At 47.6% G+C, this 20,349-nt stretch overlaps 1 protein-coding gene across 4 annotated transcripts in view; it reads right to left on the bottom strand.

Annotated features, from left to right (window-relative positions):
* The window catches only part of SEL1L3 (SEL1L family member 3), a 103,933-nt gene that overhangs the window by 38,094 nt on the left and 45,490 nt on the right, over positions 1-20,349 (bottom strand). For all 4 annotated transcript variants that reach the window (XM_060655305.3, XM_078446226.2, XM_081795499.1 and 1 more), the window contains exons 10-12: positions 11,164-11,375; positions 9,824-10,003; positions 1,062-1,181 (exon numbers count right to left, since the gene is read on the bottom strand). In XM_060655305.3, the coding sequence (XP_060511288.2) occupies positions 1,062-1,181; positions 9,824-10,003; positions 11,164-11,375 (512 nt within the window). The remainder of the gene's footprint in view (positions 1-1,061; positions 1,182-9,823; positions 10,004-11,163; positions 11,376-20,349) is intronic.

Genomic DNA, 20,349 nt, shown 5'->3' on the forward strand with positions numbered 1-20,349 from the left:
AGGCCAGGGACAGATGTCCAACAGGAGCCAGAGCAATGTCTGGCCCATTCTGGCCTCTTGTGGTCTTTCTTTCTGCTTCTTCTCTCGTCTCCTTCTCTTCCTTCCCCTCACTCCTCAAATACCTACAACGTCCCTCAAAGTATCTCCTGGAATTCTAGGAAGACCTCTACAGATGGATGGGAGACCCATTCATCACTAAAGGGTCTCTGAACTATTTGCTTGTCAATGCATTTGTTCTTTTCTGTTCTCTTTCTTTTTCCCATCTCTGAGCTTCTGCCTGCTTAACAGACCCAGAGGCTCTTCCCACACCGTGTGCTCACCAGGAGCACAGAGCAAAAGCTAAATCCACTCTTGGGGAAGGAGGCTTTCTCCCAACCGGCGCAATCGGCCTAAGCTGTCTCCAATTAAGGGATTCTCTTCATAGTGAAATCAAGGGAAGAAGTCAGAGAACATTCTCCCAGCTTTCTGCCCTTCCTGGTACCTCTGAAAAGTCCTTCCAAAAACACAAGACATGTTCAAGAGACAAGGTTGGTCCTCTGGTCTAACATACTGCATGTGATTTTCTGTTAGTCTCTTAGCTGAATTCACGGCCCTTCTTCTTGATATCCCTCTAATCTCTACTGCACCCCAAGATGCTTCTTTTTCATTTCTATCCAATGCACTAAAATGTCTGATGGTAGTGTTTAGGACAGATCACAAATGTTAAAGCTCTTTCTCCTTCTGGGTGCAGGGTAGGACTACACTTCCCGCCCACGTGAAGTCAAGGGAGACCAGGTGACTTGCGTTGGCCAGTGAAACGTGAGAGGCGGCCCCCGCCACCTCTGTGCAGAGCCCCGCCGCAGTGGCTGTGGGCGACTGTATTGCAATGAAGCCCCTGGTGGCTTGGTTTGTAGGGGCTCATCAGAGCACGGCACGTGCCGACCCCCACGGGACGGGTAGTGGAAGTGAGAACCTAACGCGTGTTGTTTCAAGCCACTGAGGTTTGGGATAATCTGTTACCATGACATAACCTGGTCTATCAGAACCGATAGAATTTCCAAAACAGTGGCCCGCATTTTTACCTGAGCTGCCGCATTGCCTCGGGTGGCCTCGTGCTTCAACCACATGAAGACATCTCCATCCTCTTTGGTTTGTACCTTGAGCGTTTCCTCATCCTTCAGTCTAATTGTTTCGACATATGCCTAAAAAGGAAGGACAGAGAGGAGAGAAAGAGGGAGGGATGAAGGAAGGAAAACAGAAGGAGGGGGACAAGGGAAATGCCCAAATGATTTAGGCACGCAAAAGCCATGGCATTATTCTTAAACTGGCAATTGCTCAAGTAAAAACTATCTGAACAACTGAAACACGGGGTATGTTCACAATGTCATAAGATCAAATGCGTCTTAAATGAACGTATCACATCTCCTATACCTAAATGGGCATATTCGTTCCTACCAAAGCGTTTGCCTTGGGAGGACAAAATTTATTCCACTCCCTCTTCCGTTGCTCAAGCTTGTTCAGAAGACCACGTTCACACCACTGATTTCAGAGGCAGATTCCACACGGCCTCAAAAAAGGTGAATCAATATTTTCTAAGTATAACCTTGTTTTGTTTTTTTTTTTTAAATCCCAAAGTGTTATTATCCTGCATGACTAACCCTTTTTATTTAGAAGGCTCAGCTTCAAATATCTTTTGGCTATTTCCAAAAATTAAATCTACCCTGCCGAAAAGAGGGCATTGTTAATTCTGAGGATGCAAGGAAGAAGGTGCTAGAAGCTCTGAGGGGGAATCCAAAGGGAAAGTTCCCAAAATGTTTGGAATTTGCGCTCCGCCTCGGAGGTATCCGACTCCTCTGCAGAAAATCAGACTCATTTCGAAGTGTAAATTTTGGCTGTTTATCAAGAGACCAGCGCTGTTGTTTCACGGTCTCCCCTTATACATAATGAACTCTATTTAACAATGCAGTGAGGGGTGCTGGGAAGGGCTTCCCATGCCCGGCACATGCCACAGGCAGATGGTAAAATAAATAAATAAATAAATAAATAAAATAAAATAAAATAAAATAAAATAAAAAAATGGATCTGCATGAGTTTGGGAAAGAAGCCTCAGAGAACAAGGAGCCAGGCCTGATTTCCCCTCTGACCCTCTTTGTTTGTTAGCGAGGAAGAATTCTTAGATTCACGAACTCTAGCCTGCAGCCCATTCCTGAGACGGTCTGGCAGCTGTCTCCTCTGCTATGGCCGCATGGCACCATGGGTCCCTCCCCGGGGCACGGGGGGGCTGAGAAGTGGGGACTGTGTCGGGAACCCAGCAGGCATCCCGTCTTGCTCAGTGTCTAACCCGTGGAGGCCACCAGGCAAAGAGCAACAATTAGAATAAGGCCACCCACTACCTTCTATTGAAACCATCTTTGTGCCAGGGGGTTAACAAATCTTTTTGTCACCTCATCCTCACGACAGGACTGCCATCCAAATGTCACTGTCCTCGATTTATAGGCAAAGAAGCGGAGGCCTGAAAGGTGAAACCAGGAACTCATGATTGCCTTGTAGAGCTGTCAAGCCAGCCCGGCCTGACTCCAAAGAAAGGGCTCTCTCGGGCTCCCCACAGTGTCACCCTCTAGCGAGAAGGCCCTAGAATCCACTCTATCCTGTTGACGCCGACAAGCGTAGGACTAACGAGCGGGTGCTTCGGCTCGAACTCCAGGGGACACTCTACGGTCTGGGGTGAACTTGGGATTGGGCTGATGCTGGAGCTGTTCAGATAACGGAATCCTCAGTTAGAATTTTGTTTTCGACTGGACAGTTCGGGGTCTTCTGAGTTTTGGTTATTTTTCTTATTTTGTTTCCTTCTCTTTAACTTTGTCATGGGGCTTGAATGAAAGGCATGACATATGAAGACACGGGTCCTACCCTGCGGGATTTACACCCTTAGATGTTTCTGCCGCTCTCTGGCAGTGACGATAGATCACTGACATATCAATGATAGTTGATGTAGCACTGATAATACGTCACTGTTCTAACTGCTTTGCCCAAGATTGCCTCATTGAGTCTTTGCAACCTTGTAAGAGTGTCTCTGTCAATATCTCCATTTCAGTGATGTAGAAACTGAGGCTCGGAAGTTAAGTAGCTTATCCAAGAGCATATATTTCGTTCTTCAAACTTAGGAATCAAATCCAGGCTGGCCGGCTGTGGGGCCCATAGACCTCACCACCCCGTGAAGGGCTCGCGCATTTGAGAGGAAGCAAATGGTGGACTGCTTCCTTGTCCTCCCTGATAGTGAACTCATGGCCTTTTGGCAGAGGCCACATTTCTGAGGGAACTGGGTAGCTGTGCATAATTCTGAAGAAGTGACACTTTTGTCCTTTGTGTCGTGGTACCCTGGTCTAGCTCCCCTGGGTCGTGCCATCAAGTTTTGCAGCAGGACAGGGCCATTAAGAGCACAATCTTTCATATCAGACCAAGGAGAATTCTAACCCACCACGAACTACCCATGGACCTTGGCCAACTAACTTTATTTATCTGCGATTCAGTCTCTGCATCCATAAAGTGGAGCTTAGCATGGTACTTGCTAGATCAAAAGCACTCAGCCTAACAGTCACTATTTTTCACTGTATGAAGAGTTAGAAAGGCCTAGGTCCCAATCGAGGCTCCACTACTCAACCGCTGTGTGACTCTGGGCAGATCTTCAGCTTCTCTGAGGCTCAGTTGCCCCATTTGTAAAATGGGAACCGATCTCGTAGGGTTGCGTGAAGATTCCATGAGACTGTTTATAAAAGAGCTTAGCAGAGCGTGTGGTGCATGGTGAGCTCTCAGTAATGGAACCCATCGTTTGTTAGGTCCTTACTTCACTCTGACACGTAAAAGGCTGGGAGCCGTTTAGAACATTAGCCCTCCTATTGGTTCCGCAGTTTTGTGCAGCTCACAACCTTATGCGGTGGGGTCTATCTAAGAGCATTTTATGCGTCAGAAGATGAAAGTCATAGACTTTAAAGGGGGAGTTGTGGGGACGGAAGCTGGGCTCCATTAGCCACACATCATGTGGGTTCGCTTGTTCAAGCTGTGACACCCGTGTGAGGTACACATCACGGCACCCGTTTTACTGGTGAAAAGCTGTGCAGAGACAGAGGTGAGCACTATCACCTAAGATTTCACACCCAGTGAACAACAGACCTGGGACCTTAACCCAAGTAAATCTGGCCGGAGCCACGCCTCCACTGTGGGCCACACCCAGGCAGCTGGTAGCTTCTCCGTGGTACTGGGGTCACTACAGCGGCAGCTAGCACCGGAGCCATATGGTCTGGGCCTTCTGTGAAAGCCGACCACCTGCAAAGACATCTGATGAAGGAGCAACCCCTAAAAGGGAGGAACGTTCGGTCGTTCATGCATTCACACAACATTGTGTGACCGGAGAATGATGCGTCGGATGGAAATATGACCAAGCCAGGAGGAAGAAGGTGCGGTGTGGAGAAGCAGCAGTGGGGGTGTCTGGGGGGCAGAGCTGAAGAGATGCTGGCAGGGACCCAAGGGCCCCACATTGACCGGCGCTGGGACTTTTGTGGCTTCTGAGGGGTTCTTTTCGTTGCTGCGTTACAAAGTCAAGGTCTCTCGAATGAGCTCATATCCTGTACTGCAGGGTTAAAATCTGCTGACCAGGTCAGAGGAGGTCCAACGTCTGGAGACTGGACAGACCTTACAGCCCCCACGCCCACTGTCAGAGGAGGCGCCACACTGTCCCAGAGACGCTGACACTTCACCGGTGTCACCACCTTTCTCTCTGCTCAGCCTGCAGCTTCCAAGGGCGGTGTTCACACCGCATCGGCTATCTGCCATTGATCACAGGGCGGGGCAGAGGAGACGGGGTAGGGAGGGCAAGAGAAGTGGTGGAGACAAGAAGAGAAGAGACAGAAAAGAGACAAAGAGAACAAGAGAAAAGAGTGAGAGAGAAGTGGGGGAAGAGACAGAGAGACAGAGAGGAAGGGAGGCAGAAAGGGCAGGCCTTGGAAAACCCCTCCGACTTTGCAAGTGGGGCCTTCACATTTTCCAGAGCATCTGCGTTCCCTGGAGTTGTGAGACATGACGGTTCAGCCAGCACCCCTGGGAACTCAGGAGCAGGGCAATTTCAAAGCCTACACTTAAACCGCCTACCTCTGCTAACTTCCTGCGAGGCCTGTGGGAACCGCCCTTGGGAACCCGCCTCTCAGCGTGTTTAAAATCAGCTGTAACGCTTGGCTCCCAATGGTGGGTGTGTGTGTGCGTTTTCTTTGCTGAAATTTCACATTTTAGGGATTTTATTAAAGTAAGAATGGGGAAATACGAGCTGCAAGGATAAGTACCCACAATTCTCAAACGCGGGATGCCACCCAGAAAGGCTGACTGGGAGAGGGGCGGGGTTTAAAGCCAAGTGCTTTGGGTGCTTGCAGTCAACAATGAACACTGGTCACATCAAAAAGCACCAGAGTCTGGGGCGCCTGGGCGGCTCAGGCAGTTAAGCTTCGACTCTCGATTTTGGCTCAGGGCATGATCTCATGGTTTGTGAGTTTGACCCCCCCCCCCCGCCCCCTGCAGGGCTCTGTACTGACTAGCCTGCTTGGGATTCTCTCTTTCCCTCTCTCTCTGTCCCTCCCCCGCTGTACTAATTCTGTCTCTCTCTCTCTCTCTCAAAATAAATAAATATTTTTTTTTTTAGGCACCAGTGAGTGAACAAGACAATGTCATAACTTCAGGTTTATCACTGGATGCTCTTCACTCTTACCCCGTCCGTCAGCCCATTGGTAAACACTGGGTGCCAACTGTGTGTCACGCCCAGTGCTGGGCACTGGGATCACTGACATGAACAAGGAGCCTGTAACAGGGAGCCTATGGTCTCCTGGGGAAGCCAGCTCTGTGACCCTGTGCGTGGCACCCTTCGTAAGGGTTCATAAGGGCAATGGCAGGGATACACCCGGGTGCCCTGGCCCCACCGCCAAGAGATGTGGAGGAGGAGGTGAGGTCTGAGCCCAGTGTTCAAGTAGGAGGGGTCAGCAGGCAGGAAAAGAGGAGTGAGTGTGCAGAAACAGACCGGGCAGAGGAGACCAAACAGCACCAGGAGGTGGGAACAGCAAGGCGTGGCCTATGGTATGGTGTTACCAGGGTGGACAGGCTGAGCAGGGATCACTGAGAGCTGAGGCCGGAGAAACAGAAACCAGATCAAAGAAACCCTCCGACGCCAAGCGATGCGCTGAGCTGAGGCGTCGTGGGTCCGTCCTTCTCAACACGGGCTGCACATTATGAACATCCGAGCTTTTCAAACACACTTGAACCACGCGGGTTTGACCTGCCCAGGCCCGCCTAATGCAGGGTTTTGTTTTTTTTGTTTTTTTTTCCAACAAATACGGTGCTATAAATATATTTCTTGATGATTTTCTTAATCACATTTTTTTGTCCTCTGGCCTACGTTATCGTAAGAACACAGCAGATAATACGTATAACAAAATAAACATGTGTTCATTGACTGTTTATGTTACCAGTAAGACTTCTGGACGACAGCAGGCTATTAGTAGTAAACTTGGGGGAGTCAAGGTTATATGTGGACTTTTAACTGTGTGGGGGATCGGTGCCCCTAACCCTCCTGTTGTTCGAAGGTCAACTGTATACACATACACACATACACGTGTGCCCAGCCCCCCCCCCCCCCCCCATGCTGCGACCTCAAGACCATGGGGTGGAGCCTGCGCGGAGTTGTTCTTTAAACCCCCAGGTGATTGTGACGTGCAGCCAGGTTGAGAGCCTTGACTGCCGACAGCCTACTTTGGAAGAAGTAGTGAGAAGAGAAGGGAAGAGACAAGGCTGGTGACAGAAAGACCAGTTAGGAAGCACATCGGTTTGCTATGGCCGCCATAACAAAACGCCACAGACTGGGTGGCTTGAACCACAGACATTTATTCCCTCAAAGTTCTAGAGGCCAGAAGTCCAAGATCAAGATGCTGGCAGGTTTCGTTTCTTCGAAGGCCCCGCTCCTTGGCATGCAGGTGGCCACTTTCTCACTGTGCCCCCCCACATAGTCATCCTGCTATCTGTTTAAATCCTATTCTCCTGTTCTTTGGGCGGGGGTGGGGGGGGGGATGGGGATGGGGAGCAGCACAATTCAGCCCAGAGCAGGAGGCTGTCCAGCAGCTGGGGGCAGAGATGAGAAGGGGCAAATGTCACCTATGGCCCCAGGGATGGAGACAGGCGGAGAGAGAAATGGGCAGCTGGCGGGGGCTGTAACTGACGGGAGGATGGGGGGATGGCTCCTTGGCTGCGAGGAGGGACAGCAGGGCCATCAGCGGAGGAGTTACGGGGAACGGGCGGTGTGTTACCTCCTCCGCACTGTGTTATGAATCCAAATGGGGGTGCGTAAGAAAATCTCAGCTGGACTGGAAGGTCTGAGTGTCACCAGTATGTGGAGGGCAGTTGAAACCAAGGGTGTGGACGAGACCCCTGCCCCTCTGGAAGGGGCTGAGACGAGGCGGGGGACCAAACCACCAACGTGGAAAAGCACATTCCGAGGAGCGACTGAAGGAAAGCAGCTCGTCTACGATTAAGTCACAAAACAAACAAAAGCCAGCATCTTCTTTCTCTTTCACCTGAGCCAGAGACCTGCTAACTCATAAAGAAGTGACACGAAGCGAGAGTACTAATAAAGAAGATGAAATGATTTGAAGCACGCGTTACATAAAAGAGAAAATGAAGCAAGAATCAAGGAAGGAGTTACTGACGGATCCTTGGTTTGTTAATTAGAGGTCTGGCTTTCCATATCTCCTCATTTGTTTCGTGCTGCTGGTGAATTAATAGATTTCTCAACAAAAGGACATTTAAATCAATGTATGACACCTGCTTAAATTCTCAAGAAGCCATTAATTACACATTCTTAAGAAAATGAGCGATGATACAACTCTTCTAACTGTATAATTCGTATCTGTGATTCTTAATCATACGACTTTCAGCTGCAAGATGGATCTCTTCTATTCATCTTCTCTGGTTCTGACCAATTAAACGCTTTCTTTCATAATCATAACATTTCATGTGCCAAATCTTCAAAAGAAAAGGAGCTTGTTAGCAACATACTATTTCCCATTGCTAATTTATGCTGAATTAGAATTCTTAAAAGTATAATACATACATAGAGGACATTCTTAACACATTCAGGCTTAGCTGAACCCACCGCAAGATCGCGTTGTGGCTTGCTTTTTGTATGAATGCCTTTTCAGAATAATTGCTTAAAAAAAATTTTTTTTTGATCAATTCATAAATTAATTCCTGTCAAACGGAGGTCAAATTTTGCACATAGCTTATATTTTCGCTGAGAGAATACAAACAATAATGACAAGATCGTTCAAGTTTATTCAGGGGAAATTGTTATTTTCTGAAGGAATCAGAATGTCTATATAGGTAGCCATGTGGTATTTTATAGTCTGACTCATGTTTAATGTTCACTGACAGCATGTATTTTTGACTCATTTATTTCATAACCGTACGGTGGCCCCTGTAGATTTCATTTCCAGATACTATCCATCGCCAACCATCAAGGCACAAGTTTTCTGCACTGTGGGTTTCTGAGTGCCATCCAGGAGCAGAGCTGGGGACCAGTGAGTGGTTCTGGTTCCCGGGTAGCTGCTCAGGCTAAGATTCTCCAATCCTGGCTTAGCCAGGCGGATCCCCTGGGCTTACGGAGCAGAAGCAGGGAAAATCGAGAGTTTATGGCCTATACCAGGGCCAAATCCGACCATGCAGTTTATGTACTATTTATGGCTGCACAAACCCAGGTTCCCCGTTTGCTTATATACTGTCTCTGGCAGAGGTGAGCAGCTACAACAGAGGGTGTATGAGCAAAGCCTAAAATATTTACTATCTGGCTCTTTACAGAAAAAGAACCCTGCCGACTCCTGGGAGAGATGGCTTGCATTTCCTCTCAACCTGACTGCCTCAAGGGCTGCGACCATCACGTCTTAAATCCTTCCTGGATAAAGAGGATATATACAAATACCTTCCAAGAAGCCAACCACATCATAGTCTACTCCCACTGAATGCAGACCTGCATCATCGTTCCTTGAAATCTTACACCATCACTTCTATGTATATAGCTTTTTATTCACCATCCTCAAAGCAAACCATCAGTTGATCCAAGGTAACATGTTATGTATTTTTGGGGGGATGTGAGCCACTGATTTCTCTGTCCAATGAGTCAATAAGATTTGGAAGCCTACAAAAGGAGAGGCCAGAGATAGTGCCCTTCATCCAGTCCTTAATCTGGGATTGGGCAGAGTCTTCAAACATCACACATCAGTCACTTGGAAGACCTGGCTAGCGAGGCTCATGTCATGGGGACAGCCACTTCTCGAGGTGCCCAGCATTGGGAACGTAGCTAGGGACGGAGCCTGCTTCCTTCTACCGCAGACCCTGCTTGCTGACTATGCGTTGAGAGGACCCCTTAGCTTGTGGCCCCCACTCAATGTGACCCGATCCCTAACACCTCCCGGCCCCACCCCCTCACACGGTCTTGGAACAAAGACAAGATGTCTTTGTTTCTGGTACACGCTCTCTGCAAAATCAAATTCTGTCCAGGGCCAAATCTACCCTTCCCGCGCCAGCCCTCCCACTCCCGAAAAGCTTTTCATGCATAGATGGAGGATTGTTCCCGCATTCAGCCTGAGAACACAGGAAATATGAATTGGAGCACGTAAGATGGCTTTCCTCTCCGTTCGATTATGATCATCCTCTGAAGGCCTGAAAATGAGCCAGCCACAGGTGCAGACACTGTATGAAATGGTTCAGGAAGTCCGTGTAAACAGGGCCATGATGATCTCCGCCCACTTCTTTATCTTACCTGATCTCCCTGTAGCGTGTGCTGGTCGAGGGGTGTCTTCGTGGCAATGTTGCTATAGTATGCGTAAGACAGCTCCCAGTCGAGGGGGTAGTTACCGACACCCTGGTAGTGCTTGTAGCCAAGATTCATTGAAGACAGCCTCTCGCTGCCCTGGCCTCCCACCAAGCTATACAACATGCCCTGTTAGGGAGAAATTTACAAAGTGTTCACAAGATTGTAGAAAAAAGGTAATAAAATCCTAACACTGGAAGGTCATCTGGCCCCGTCCTGAAGCATGAACCTAGTCATTCCGGAAACATGTTAACGTGCCTTTTAGAAAAAATCTTCAGAAAAGAAGCCACAGCAGCTCTCTGACGGTTTTCAGACCTAGCTCTCTGTCCTTCTTAATGTCTAATATTAGCTCACAATTCCTTGACTTCTGCCCTCTACTCAGTGAAAAGAGCGGCTGTTCCCTGAATCTTTTTGTGTATCTGCCACCTAGTCTAAGGATCCCTGGTCTGTTTCAGTTACGTCATTTATGGCAGGTACTATGAATAGTGACCACGTCCTAACCTTACGCTCTCAGAACGTTAGTGTTGAGAAGGGTCTTTGGAGCTCAGCTGGTCCAACAGCCTCATTTCACAATTGAGGAAAGGGAGGCCCAGAGACTTGACGTCAGGTGTCTATGACCAACCAGCGACTTTGTGACAGACACAGGGCTAGAATCTTCTTCACTATTTCACCTTCGTGAGGATTGCCTTGGGGACTTCAGGAAAGCATGCCATCAGTCATGACTTTCAATAAGCCAGAGACATACACAGAGAAGTCACTTAAAAAGAACATGGAACCACCTGGGCAGGTTTAAACAAACTGAGTCTCTTCAAATCCAGGACAAACAACCCTATGTGCAGATCAGGAAACTAAAAATGGTCAAGAACCACTCACAGCGCTTATAAAAATGGGATCCCAAATGTTTGGCAGGTCGCATAATTAACTGGGTTTCAAAAACCACAAGCAAAACAGTCTGGTATGGCTTTTATATTGATGGTAGAAGGCTGGAGGCGACAATACTTTGCTTAGAGATCCAGATGACTTCACTTAGCCGAACAGTCATGTGGGACAATGGCCCTACAGCCAGAGTAGTTATAAGAATTGGGTAAGGGCCACCTGTTGTTCTCGAAAGAGTAGGAGTCTGGTAAGCCCTGCCCAAACTCTTCCTTGGCGCATGCCAATCATATCCCCCAGCTTGTGTCCAGAAAGGATGTGCGTGAACCTGTCCGGTTTCCGCCTGGGGCATGAGAGCATTACTCTGCACACATAACACAGGTGACTGATGGTTCTGGAACCCATAAATACTCTACCTGCAGCTGATCCTGAGGTACACTTAATCCAGTTTCATAGAAGACTGCGAGGTAGTAGGATGCTTTATGGTATCCACAACAGCTGGAATCCATCAGAAAGGGGACGACAGAGCTAATTTGGTGAAGACCATCAACACTGGAGAGTCTCTTCACAGCCTTTTCAAATATCCTCCCGCCAACTTCTAATACAGATTCATTTTGGTTCCTCGGTACTGTAAATAACCACAATTCACAGGACACACGATTAATTACCGTGGGATCGACGGGGCTTTAGAGAGAAGAGGGAAAAGCCAATTAAACCACCTGAGTTATTAATATGGTTGGTTCTGCAGTGCCTTGAAATATACCACCTTCCAGGGAGGTAAATTAAACCCTTTGGGGATGCCACGGTGTCACTCTGCAAATAGCTTTTTCTTTGGCACTAAATGACAGCCTAGTATCCTGGGAAAAAGGATGTGCCTTATATAGCTGAGAAAGCACCTCCAGAGAGTAATTTACTGAGTGTAACTCACCACCAAATCAGGACCACCGAAAGTTCCAAAGAGACTTTTTTCCACTCTAAGACTCTCAGAAGAATGTGTTTTATCTCAGAAATAGTTCCTAGGTGCTGCTCTAAAAAGTGGAGCAAAAGAACCTTATTTTGAGATGCTTTCTTATCTTTTTCCTCCAGTTTTACTGGAGGGTTTCTAAAGACGATAAAAACAATGAGTCAACTTTTATAGAGGGCTTACAAAATGCCAAATACTGGATTAGGTGTTTTATGCAAATTATGGCATGTAATTTGAAAACTTTGACTATTATTAATGTCCTTATTTTTCCAATGAATTGTCTGAGGCCTGGAGAAGTCAACTAGCCTGTCCAAAATTACAAAACCTGACAAGGGGCTGAGCCCAGTTTTGAATTCAGCTTTGCAGGTCAAGAAAGTCATTCCGACTTACTCTGCTGCACCTACCTGCTGATTGATAGGCAACCAGATGTCTTTTTTTTTTTTTTTTGACGTTTATTTATTTTTGAGAGACAGAGAGAGACATAGTGTGAGTGGAGGAGGGGCAGAGAGAGAGGGAGACACAGAATCCAAAGCAGGCTACAGACCATGAGCTGTCAGCACAGAGCCCAATGTGGGGCTTGAACCCATGAACTGTAAGATCATGACCTGAGCCAGAGTCAGAAGTTTAACTGACTGAGTCACCAAGGCACCCTGCAAGCAGATGTCTTAATAAGTACCTCACCACTATCGGAAGACCCTTCTCTGTGCAACTGCTTTAAGCTGTATGATACTTCCTTTCACCTAATCCTCCCATAAATCTGATCAACATTTAAGCCCAAACTAGCAAGGTCTATGTCCTTATAATGTAAGTGTTACCGTCTTCCAAAGTCTGTCTACATTACTCATCTCTCTCGTTCATTAATTCAGGCAACAAATGTTTAGTTTCTATCCTGTGCATCTATTAGATGATATGTTACAAAAAACCATAAAGGATTGCATAGATACATTTTCATTCAAAGAGCTATGGTCATCCTATTATTTTTTTTTTTTTTAAATATGGCCAAAGATGTTCACATTTTTTTAAAGTTTATTTATTTATTTTGAGGGAAACAGAGACAGCATGAGTGGGGGAGGGACAGAGGGTGAGGAGGAGAGAGGGAATCTCAAGCAGGTTCTGCACTGGCAGCCCAGAGCCAGACACAGGGCTCAAACTCACGAAACTGTGAGATCATGACCTGAGCCAAAACCAAGAGCAGAACGCCGAACGAGCCATCCACGCACGCGCCCTGAGCCAAAACCAAGAGCAGAACGCCGAACGAGCCATCCACGCGCCTCCACGGTCATCTTATTTAAGACTAAAATTCTACCTGCCTAAAAATTGTTATGTCTAACGTGTTTCTTTCCTTATCTTCATTCTATCCAAAATTCAAATGTTACCAACAGCTTTTAGGAGGCACAAGAGATTCATTCTATCAGCACTCCATTAAGGAATGAACACAGGTGAGTTTCCAATGTGGGACAACTGCAATGGGAGGTCTGAGATTGGATTTACTTAAAGGCAGTCCCCTAGCAGAGTCCATGCTAAAAACAGAGGCCGGTGGGATCCAAGGATGAAACTGTAAAAGCCCAGGCACGGGTTATGAGCTGGTGCCAGTCCTTCTGGGCACACGAGCGAACTGGCTGGTCCCTGAGTGGGGAGACACGTGCCTCCACTTGCCGGGCTGTGAGGAAGGAGCCCACGACTGCCTAGATCTAAGGCAGTTTCCTCTCCCCGCTCCTGGAACTCCTTACCCCAGCCTTCCAGATCCCAACAGGCATCAGCTGGGTCTGCTTTTACTCTCCCAATCCGAAGCAATAGGTGCTGAAAAAAAATCACCTCACTGAACAAATGGAAGATGCTTCTCTTTCTGTATTTTTTTAATCCCTAAAGAAATAGCTGCTTGTTTCAAAAAAAAACAAAAAAACAAAAAAACAAAGAAGAAGAAAATCAAACAAAGCAGATTTGTATAAAATAAAACCAGGAGTGCCCTCTCTCCCAATCCTTCTTTAATAGTGAAGATAAACATTGTTAAAAGCTTGGTGTGTATGCTTCCAGACTTTTCCCTTTCCACAGATGATAATTCACATACACATCTATCTGTATTGATACATATGCATTTTCTTTCCAAAAAGCTCCTATAATTCTGACCCTCAACTCTCATGTTTAAATTAACCACATACCGTATTTGTCCGTGGCTGTCAGAGGCCCATTCTTTCTAAAGCTTCAATAGTATTGCATTCCACAGCAGTGCTGTTTCCCCAACCAGTTCTCTATTTTTAGACTCTTGGGTTGCTTCCAGTCATTTTGCTATAACCAACAACGTGGCAATGAACATCCTTGAACTTTCCTCTGCTCATCTGTTGGGGTATATCTGAATAATAACACCCTTTTCCATCAGGAGTCTGGGGATCTCATTTTGGATTTTCCCTTTGAATAGTTGAGAGAAGTCCAACCATTAGACAGGATAAGAACCCTCTCCACTGGATTTAGCATGCACCGCAGCACTCGGATGGAGTTGCAAAATAAATCCTCCTCCTACTTATTCATAGACTTACTTTTAAATATGGACTCATCTCCGATGCCCCTCTGTGCGCGTTCTGAGCAAAGCAACATTAACATTTTGTTAACGATTCACCCCCGCCTTACCTGCTCTGACAAACACCTAATCAAGATGATGGGTTTTGCCTGAGTACCCACAGACATGGGCTTTGTGGGCTCAGAAGAGACAGGAAACTCCAAACCAAATGATGCTCCAAATGAAACACTTGCCCTGCTGACCTCTGGCATGGAACCCCAGAAATCATTAGCAGCACTTCCCAGGTAGCCGGGATTGCTGGAGGATAAGGAGCAAAAGGGGAATCCTTCACAAAGCTCAAAGCCTTCGCGGGCACATACACACACACACACACACACACACCCTGCAGAAGGCAACAGAGGCGGATTGCAAAGGTTTCATTATTTCTTTTACATGATAAAATTCCTAACTGCCCCCAAAATATTACCGATCAGTATTTTCTCTGCAAAAGAATCTCAACAATTTTCTGCACTGGTGAATATAATAAAAACAAATAATTCGAAAGTAAAACTGCTCTTTTTTGCACGTTCTTTAAAGGTCAAATTCCAACTGCGGCAGAAAAATCAAAGCCATTATACCGCTGGTGATATTGTAAAACTGGCAATTTTAAAATTAGTTTAATGAAACTGTTAATTTCACCCATCTGGTTTAGCATATGCATTTTTTTCTAGTCGATCTGTAACTAAAACACATGCCTTGTTTATGGAGATTAATGGGGTAATGAAAAAAACAAACAAACAAAATAGAAGGAGCCATTTTCCCATTTTCTTCCTTCCTGCCCCCAAAGCTAAGGAAAAAACAAAAGGTCAGCGCCCCCACTAATTAACCCTCCCTATTTTCCAAGGAGCACGGCACTGTTTGTTTTGCTCTCTTTTCTACAGCAATACCAGAAGGTGGCCATTTGCGGGCTCATCATTAACAGAGGCAAAAAGCAGAAAATGAGAAGGTGGGCCCTGGCTGGAGAGCCAGAGTGGGCATCTGCCTGAGAATTCAGGAGGGATGCAGACCCATTCCTTGTGAGAGGGACGGGGGCATCAATAAGAAAGTCATTTTTAGTTTCAAGCTTCCAAAAGGTGGAATGCACCCAAAGTATAAGCTGGAAAGGGAAAGAAAGTGAAAGGAGAAAATGTCATTTAACCAGAAAAGGAAGATCTCACCAGGCTTACTACTTAAAAAACCCCCACAGCATATTCCTCTTTTGCATTCTGAGCCCCTGAGCCCCAGAGACGGAAGGAGGTGGCTTATTTGTCAGAAGTAAACGGCTCGGCTCGTACTTTTCTGTATGCAAGTTTTCTGGGTTTGTGCGTGTGATTTCTCTCCCTTTCTCTACCCACTGCCCCTCAGGACTGTCACCAGGGATGTTCTGGGCAGCAAAAGTATCTCCCTGTCTGTATTCTTCTTGGTGCTTCTGTGCATTTTTGTAAAAAAAAAAATCTATAATGTATGCTTTCTTAAATAAAAAAAATAAAGATGATGGTTTTGCAATGCACAACACTGAAAATAGCTCTTAAAGGACACGGTATCTTGGCGTTATTAAGGAACATTACTGTATCTCTACCATTTCTATGCTCTGCATTTTCGTGTTTCCAAATAAACATTGCAATTGTCGGCAAAAATAAGAACAGTTAAAGGCAACCGAGGGTGATGCATGTGGGGCCAGCAACCCCTTGGCAGACTGCGTGGAGGCTCCTTCCCCCTGCACTTGAAGCCTGGGGCAAGTCAGGCTGGTCCCAACAAAGGAGAGGAACAAGACGGAGGCGAGCCCACCTCAGACCCGGCCTCCTCCTGAGACCCATCTGCCGGCAGACCTCTGGCTTCTGTAGCCAGAGTTGCCTACTCCCCTGGGCTCAGAATTGCCCCGTCCAGAATGAAGGGAGGGAAGGGAGTAAGGGGTTCCAGCCCCAGGGCAGATGCCCACAGGGGAGTGCCGGCCCGCTCACCTGTCCCATGCACCTGTCCTTCCCTGCCTTTGTTGCCCACATGCACCTGAGCAGCTCTCCTCGCGCTTTCCTACCCAAACCAGCTCTCCGGCCTCGAGTCCCACCCCCTTCCACTGCCATTCCCCAGGTCTCTTACCAGCTCCCCCTCACCCCTCCCCATCTCCACCACTGCTAATGGATGCCTAGTCCCCCCATTCAAAGGGTATTTGAATTCTAAGGGTTCCATTTTGACAAGGAAGTTGCAACAGGAGAGTAGAAGAAATAGCCAGCACACCTCTTAAATAATGAAAAAGCATGCATACTAGAATACTACCATCCTAGCATTAGAAAAAGCCCAAATGCTAATAGGGCAATTTCTATGCTCTGACAGGAGCCATTTTCCCGGAGAATTGGAGGTTCCCCGGGAAATGACATAGAGAGTGACCAATCAGAAGAGTCCCCCTGAAGCCGTGAACAGGGGGTCTCGTGTTGGATGCCACCCAGAGCCTGGACCGTGGTGGACTTTGGGGCAGAGCAGCACAGTAGCATTCCCGTGCCAAGCAAGGAAATCAAGATGCAGAGCAGTGGGTCTGGAACGCCGGGAGGCAGGAAGGGTGTTTGCCACATCTATATGCACTGCAGCTGGGCGCCTAAGGAGGGCTGCCATCTTTAATTCAAAGGCATGCCTACTCTGGGAGACGAGGAACACGTCCTGTGATACTGCAGAGCGGGAACCACCACCAGCGGGGACAGCTGCATTGCATACCAGGTTAGCACCTCAGCTGTCAACAAGTAAGAAGCCTCCCTCCTCCCAGACCCCTGGCACTTGGCAGAGGGTTCTGCATGTCTTTTCATTACGGTTGCCCCAGGACCCAGCACAGTGCTGGAGGGCTGCGGTCCACGGGTGCCAACGGGGTCTGCACGAACGTCGGGGCTGTTTTACATCTGGGCACCTGTATGCGTCAGCCACCAGATAACGGATATATGAAAGGAAGAACCGTGAGGGCTGCATTTTGGGAATTCTTTTACAAGGAGTATGCATAAGAAGGGTCCTGGTCTGCTGCTGTTGACGGGAGGAGTTGGAAAACAGTCTGCTGGCAGACCAGGGGAACAGAGCTATGTTTGCAGAGGCATCTCAGGGCCAGGGCAGCAGCTCCTGAGAGGGAACAGGCTAAAGAAGTACGAAGGGAATGAGAAAAATGTAGAGAAGAAGGCGAAGAAGCCCACAGAGCTCTATCTATCAGTCTGGATTGGTGTCACAGCTTGGCTCGTGTGGACCTTGAACCTGTGTCTCCTGGTAGTCAAATTCCTCGTTCTTTCAGTGATTCACTGACCCAGCAAAGACATTTCTAGTACTTACAACGGTATCATGTATTCGTCTGGAGTGCATTCAGTTACCCAACAAATACTTAACTGGGGGACTTCAAAGAAAACCTAGATCCCGCTCCTGTCTTTGAAGGCTCACAAGTTCCGCTGAATCCAACAGGCAAATCAACAACAATAATAGTGCAACAGGGCAGGTCCGCTGAAGAGGCCTTGCCCACAAAGTGGCAAGGGGAGCATGGGAAAAAAAGCCACCTGCCTGGGGGCACAGATGCGAGGGGGCAGTTTGAGTTGGGACTTGAAGACGCTTTACAGGCCAGCTGAGGAGCATGGGTAGATGAAGTATGCTCCTGGAGAGGAAAGGTACAGAAAGGTGCTGTGTAGGGTCATACAGAAGAAGAAATCGATAATATGTGGCCAGTACCACTGCAGGCTCTGTGGAGAACTGGAGGTGTTAGTGGGGTTCTTTTTTTTTTAAACGTTTATTTATTTGTTTTTGAGACACAGACAGAGAGAGAAAGAGAGACAGAGAGACAGAGACAGAGAGCAAGCAGGGGAGGGGAAGAGAGAGGGAGACACAGAATCCAAAGCAGGCCCCGGGCTCTGAGGTGTCAGCAGGGAGCCCGATGCGGGGCTCGAACCCACGAACTGTGAGATCATGACCTGAGCCGAAGTCGGACGCTTAACTGGCTGAGGCCCCCAGGCGCCCCTAAGCGGGGTACTTCTACTTTTTGAGCTACCCTCAACAAGCTTGCAGTTGCATGAGTGACAGAGACACAAACACGATCGAATAACTGTAACCCGAGGCCGAGTGAGACGCGCTCTCTTCAGGCGACCCTATCCCTCATACCCGTATGGTGCCCCTCTGTCCAGGAAGCTCTTTCATAGCATCATGTCACTTTACGAGAGCATTGTTCTCAACTGGTCTTCAACCAAATGTTCCCCAGTAGATAAATTACAAACATAAATCACATCGCACACCCATGAGGATGGCCATGTATCAAAAAAAAATGGAAAATAAACATGGGTTGGCAGGGATATGGAGAAATCGGAACCCTTGCGCACCGTTGGCGGGAACGTCAAATGGTGTAGCTGCACTGAAAAACAGTATGAAGGTTCTTCAAAAGATGAAACGTAGAATCACCATATGATCCAGTAGCCCCGCCTCTGAACCGACATCCAAAAGAACTGAAAGCTGAGTCCGGAAGAGGCGTTGGCACGCCCACGGTCATAGCAGTGTCATTCACAACGGCCAGCAGGTGGAAGCAGTCCCAAGGGTCCACCGACAGATGAATGGACAAACAAAATACAGTCTGTACCTACGATGGGGTGTTATTCAGTCTCAAACAGGAAGGAGACTCTGACACAAGCCACCACATGGATAGATCTTGAGGACGGTGTGCTAAGTCAAATAAGCCAGTTACAAAACCGTATGATTCCACTTAGCTGAGGTATCTAGGATAGGCAAGTTCATAGAAACAGAATAGTGGTTATCAGGAGCGGCGGGGAGGGAAAACGGAGAGTGGTTGAATGGGTGCGGTTTCAGTTTTACAAGCTGAGAAACTTCTAGAGACCTGTGCCACAATGTGGCTGTACTCAACACAACTGAAGAGCGTACGTAAAGATGGCTACGATGGAGAATTTTATTTTACATGTATATTACCATAAAAAATGTTTTGGGACACCTGGGTGGCTCAGTCGATTAAGCGTCCCACTTCGGCTCAGGCCACGATCTCACGGTTTGTGGGTTCGAGCCCCGCACTGGGCTCTGTGCTGACAGCTCGGAGCCTGGAGCCCGCTTCGGATTCTGTGTCTCCCTCTCTTTCTGCCCCTGCCCCGCTCGTTCTCTCTCTCTCTCTCTCTCTCTCAAAAATAAATATTTAAAATTAAAAAAAAAAAGTTTTAATTACAGTCCTTAAAGAGTGAGGGTACAACTATTTGGTGATTGTCTTTTGTAAGAAAATACCACTCGGACTCGGGAACAACCGAAAGGTGGTGACACTCCTGATCTCACCGGGCCAGATGCAGCGAACACTGTCATAGGCTCCCTCCTGGCTGTGGATGAGGCCAAAGCCCCCAAATGCCCACCCCCTGCAATGTTCTCACTCCTCGTTAAGTGTGTTGTTGGCTTAGAGAGAGAGAGCAGATGAGGCGCCTGAAATCACACAGTGCGGGGAAAATACACTCTTAACTCTGAAACGTGCATGCGTAGCGGCCTGGAAGTGGAGTCCGCGTGGATGTGAGGAGACACCGCAAAGAAAAAAAAAATGAGCCTGGGGTGCCTCGGTGGCTCAGTCGGTTAAGCGTCCGACTTCAGCTCAGGTCACGATCTCACGTTCCGTGAGTTCGAGCCCCGCGTCGGGTTCTGGGCCGATGGCTCAGAGCCTGGAGCCTGTTTCCGGTTCTGTGTCTCCCTCTCTCTCTGCCCCTCCCCCATTCATGCTCTGTCTCTCTCTGTCTCAAAAATAAATAAACGTTTAAAAAAAAAAATGAGCCTGTCGAAAGAACCAGAAATCACGGGCCACTGTCTTCCGTTGTCTTATTATTTTTTTTTTTTTTTCAACATGCCAGGAGAAACAGAACTCCACAAATTAATTCCCTTTGTAGGAACAATGGGAGCCGACGTCTTCCTTTAAATTTACCTAAATGACTCTCGTTCAAAACACAGCCCCGTTTTCGTTCTGTCCTGGCTCGCAGGGGGCACTCAGCCAACATCTATGGATTGAACGAACGAGTGAACGAAGGTGGTGCCATGGGCAACCTAGAAGTTTCTCACACAGTTGAATTCCTTCTCTCTCTTACCACCCATTTAGTTCCCAAAGCCAGAATTCCAAACACCAAA

This window comes from Panthera onca, chromosome B1 (assembly GCF_046562875.1).
Source record: "Panthera onca isolate mPanOnc1 chromosome B1, mPanOnc1 haplotype 2, whole genome shotgun sequence".
Lineage (NCBI taxonomy): Eukaryota > Metazoa > Chordata > Mammalia > Carnivora > Felidae > Panthera > Panthera onca.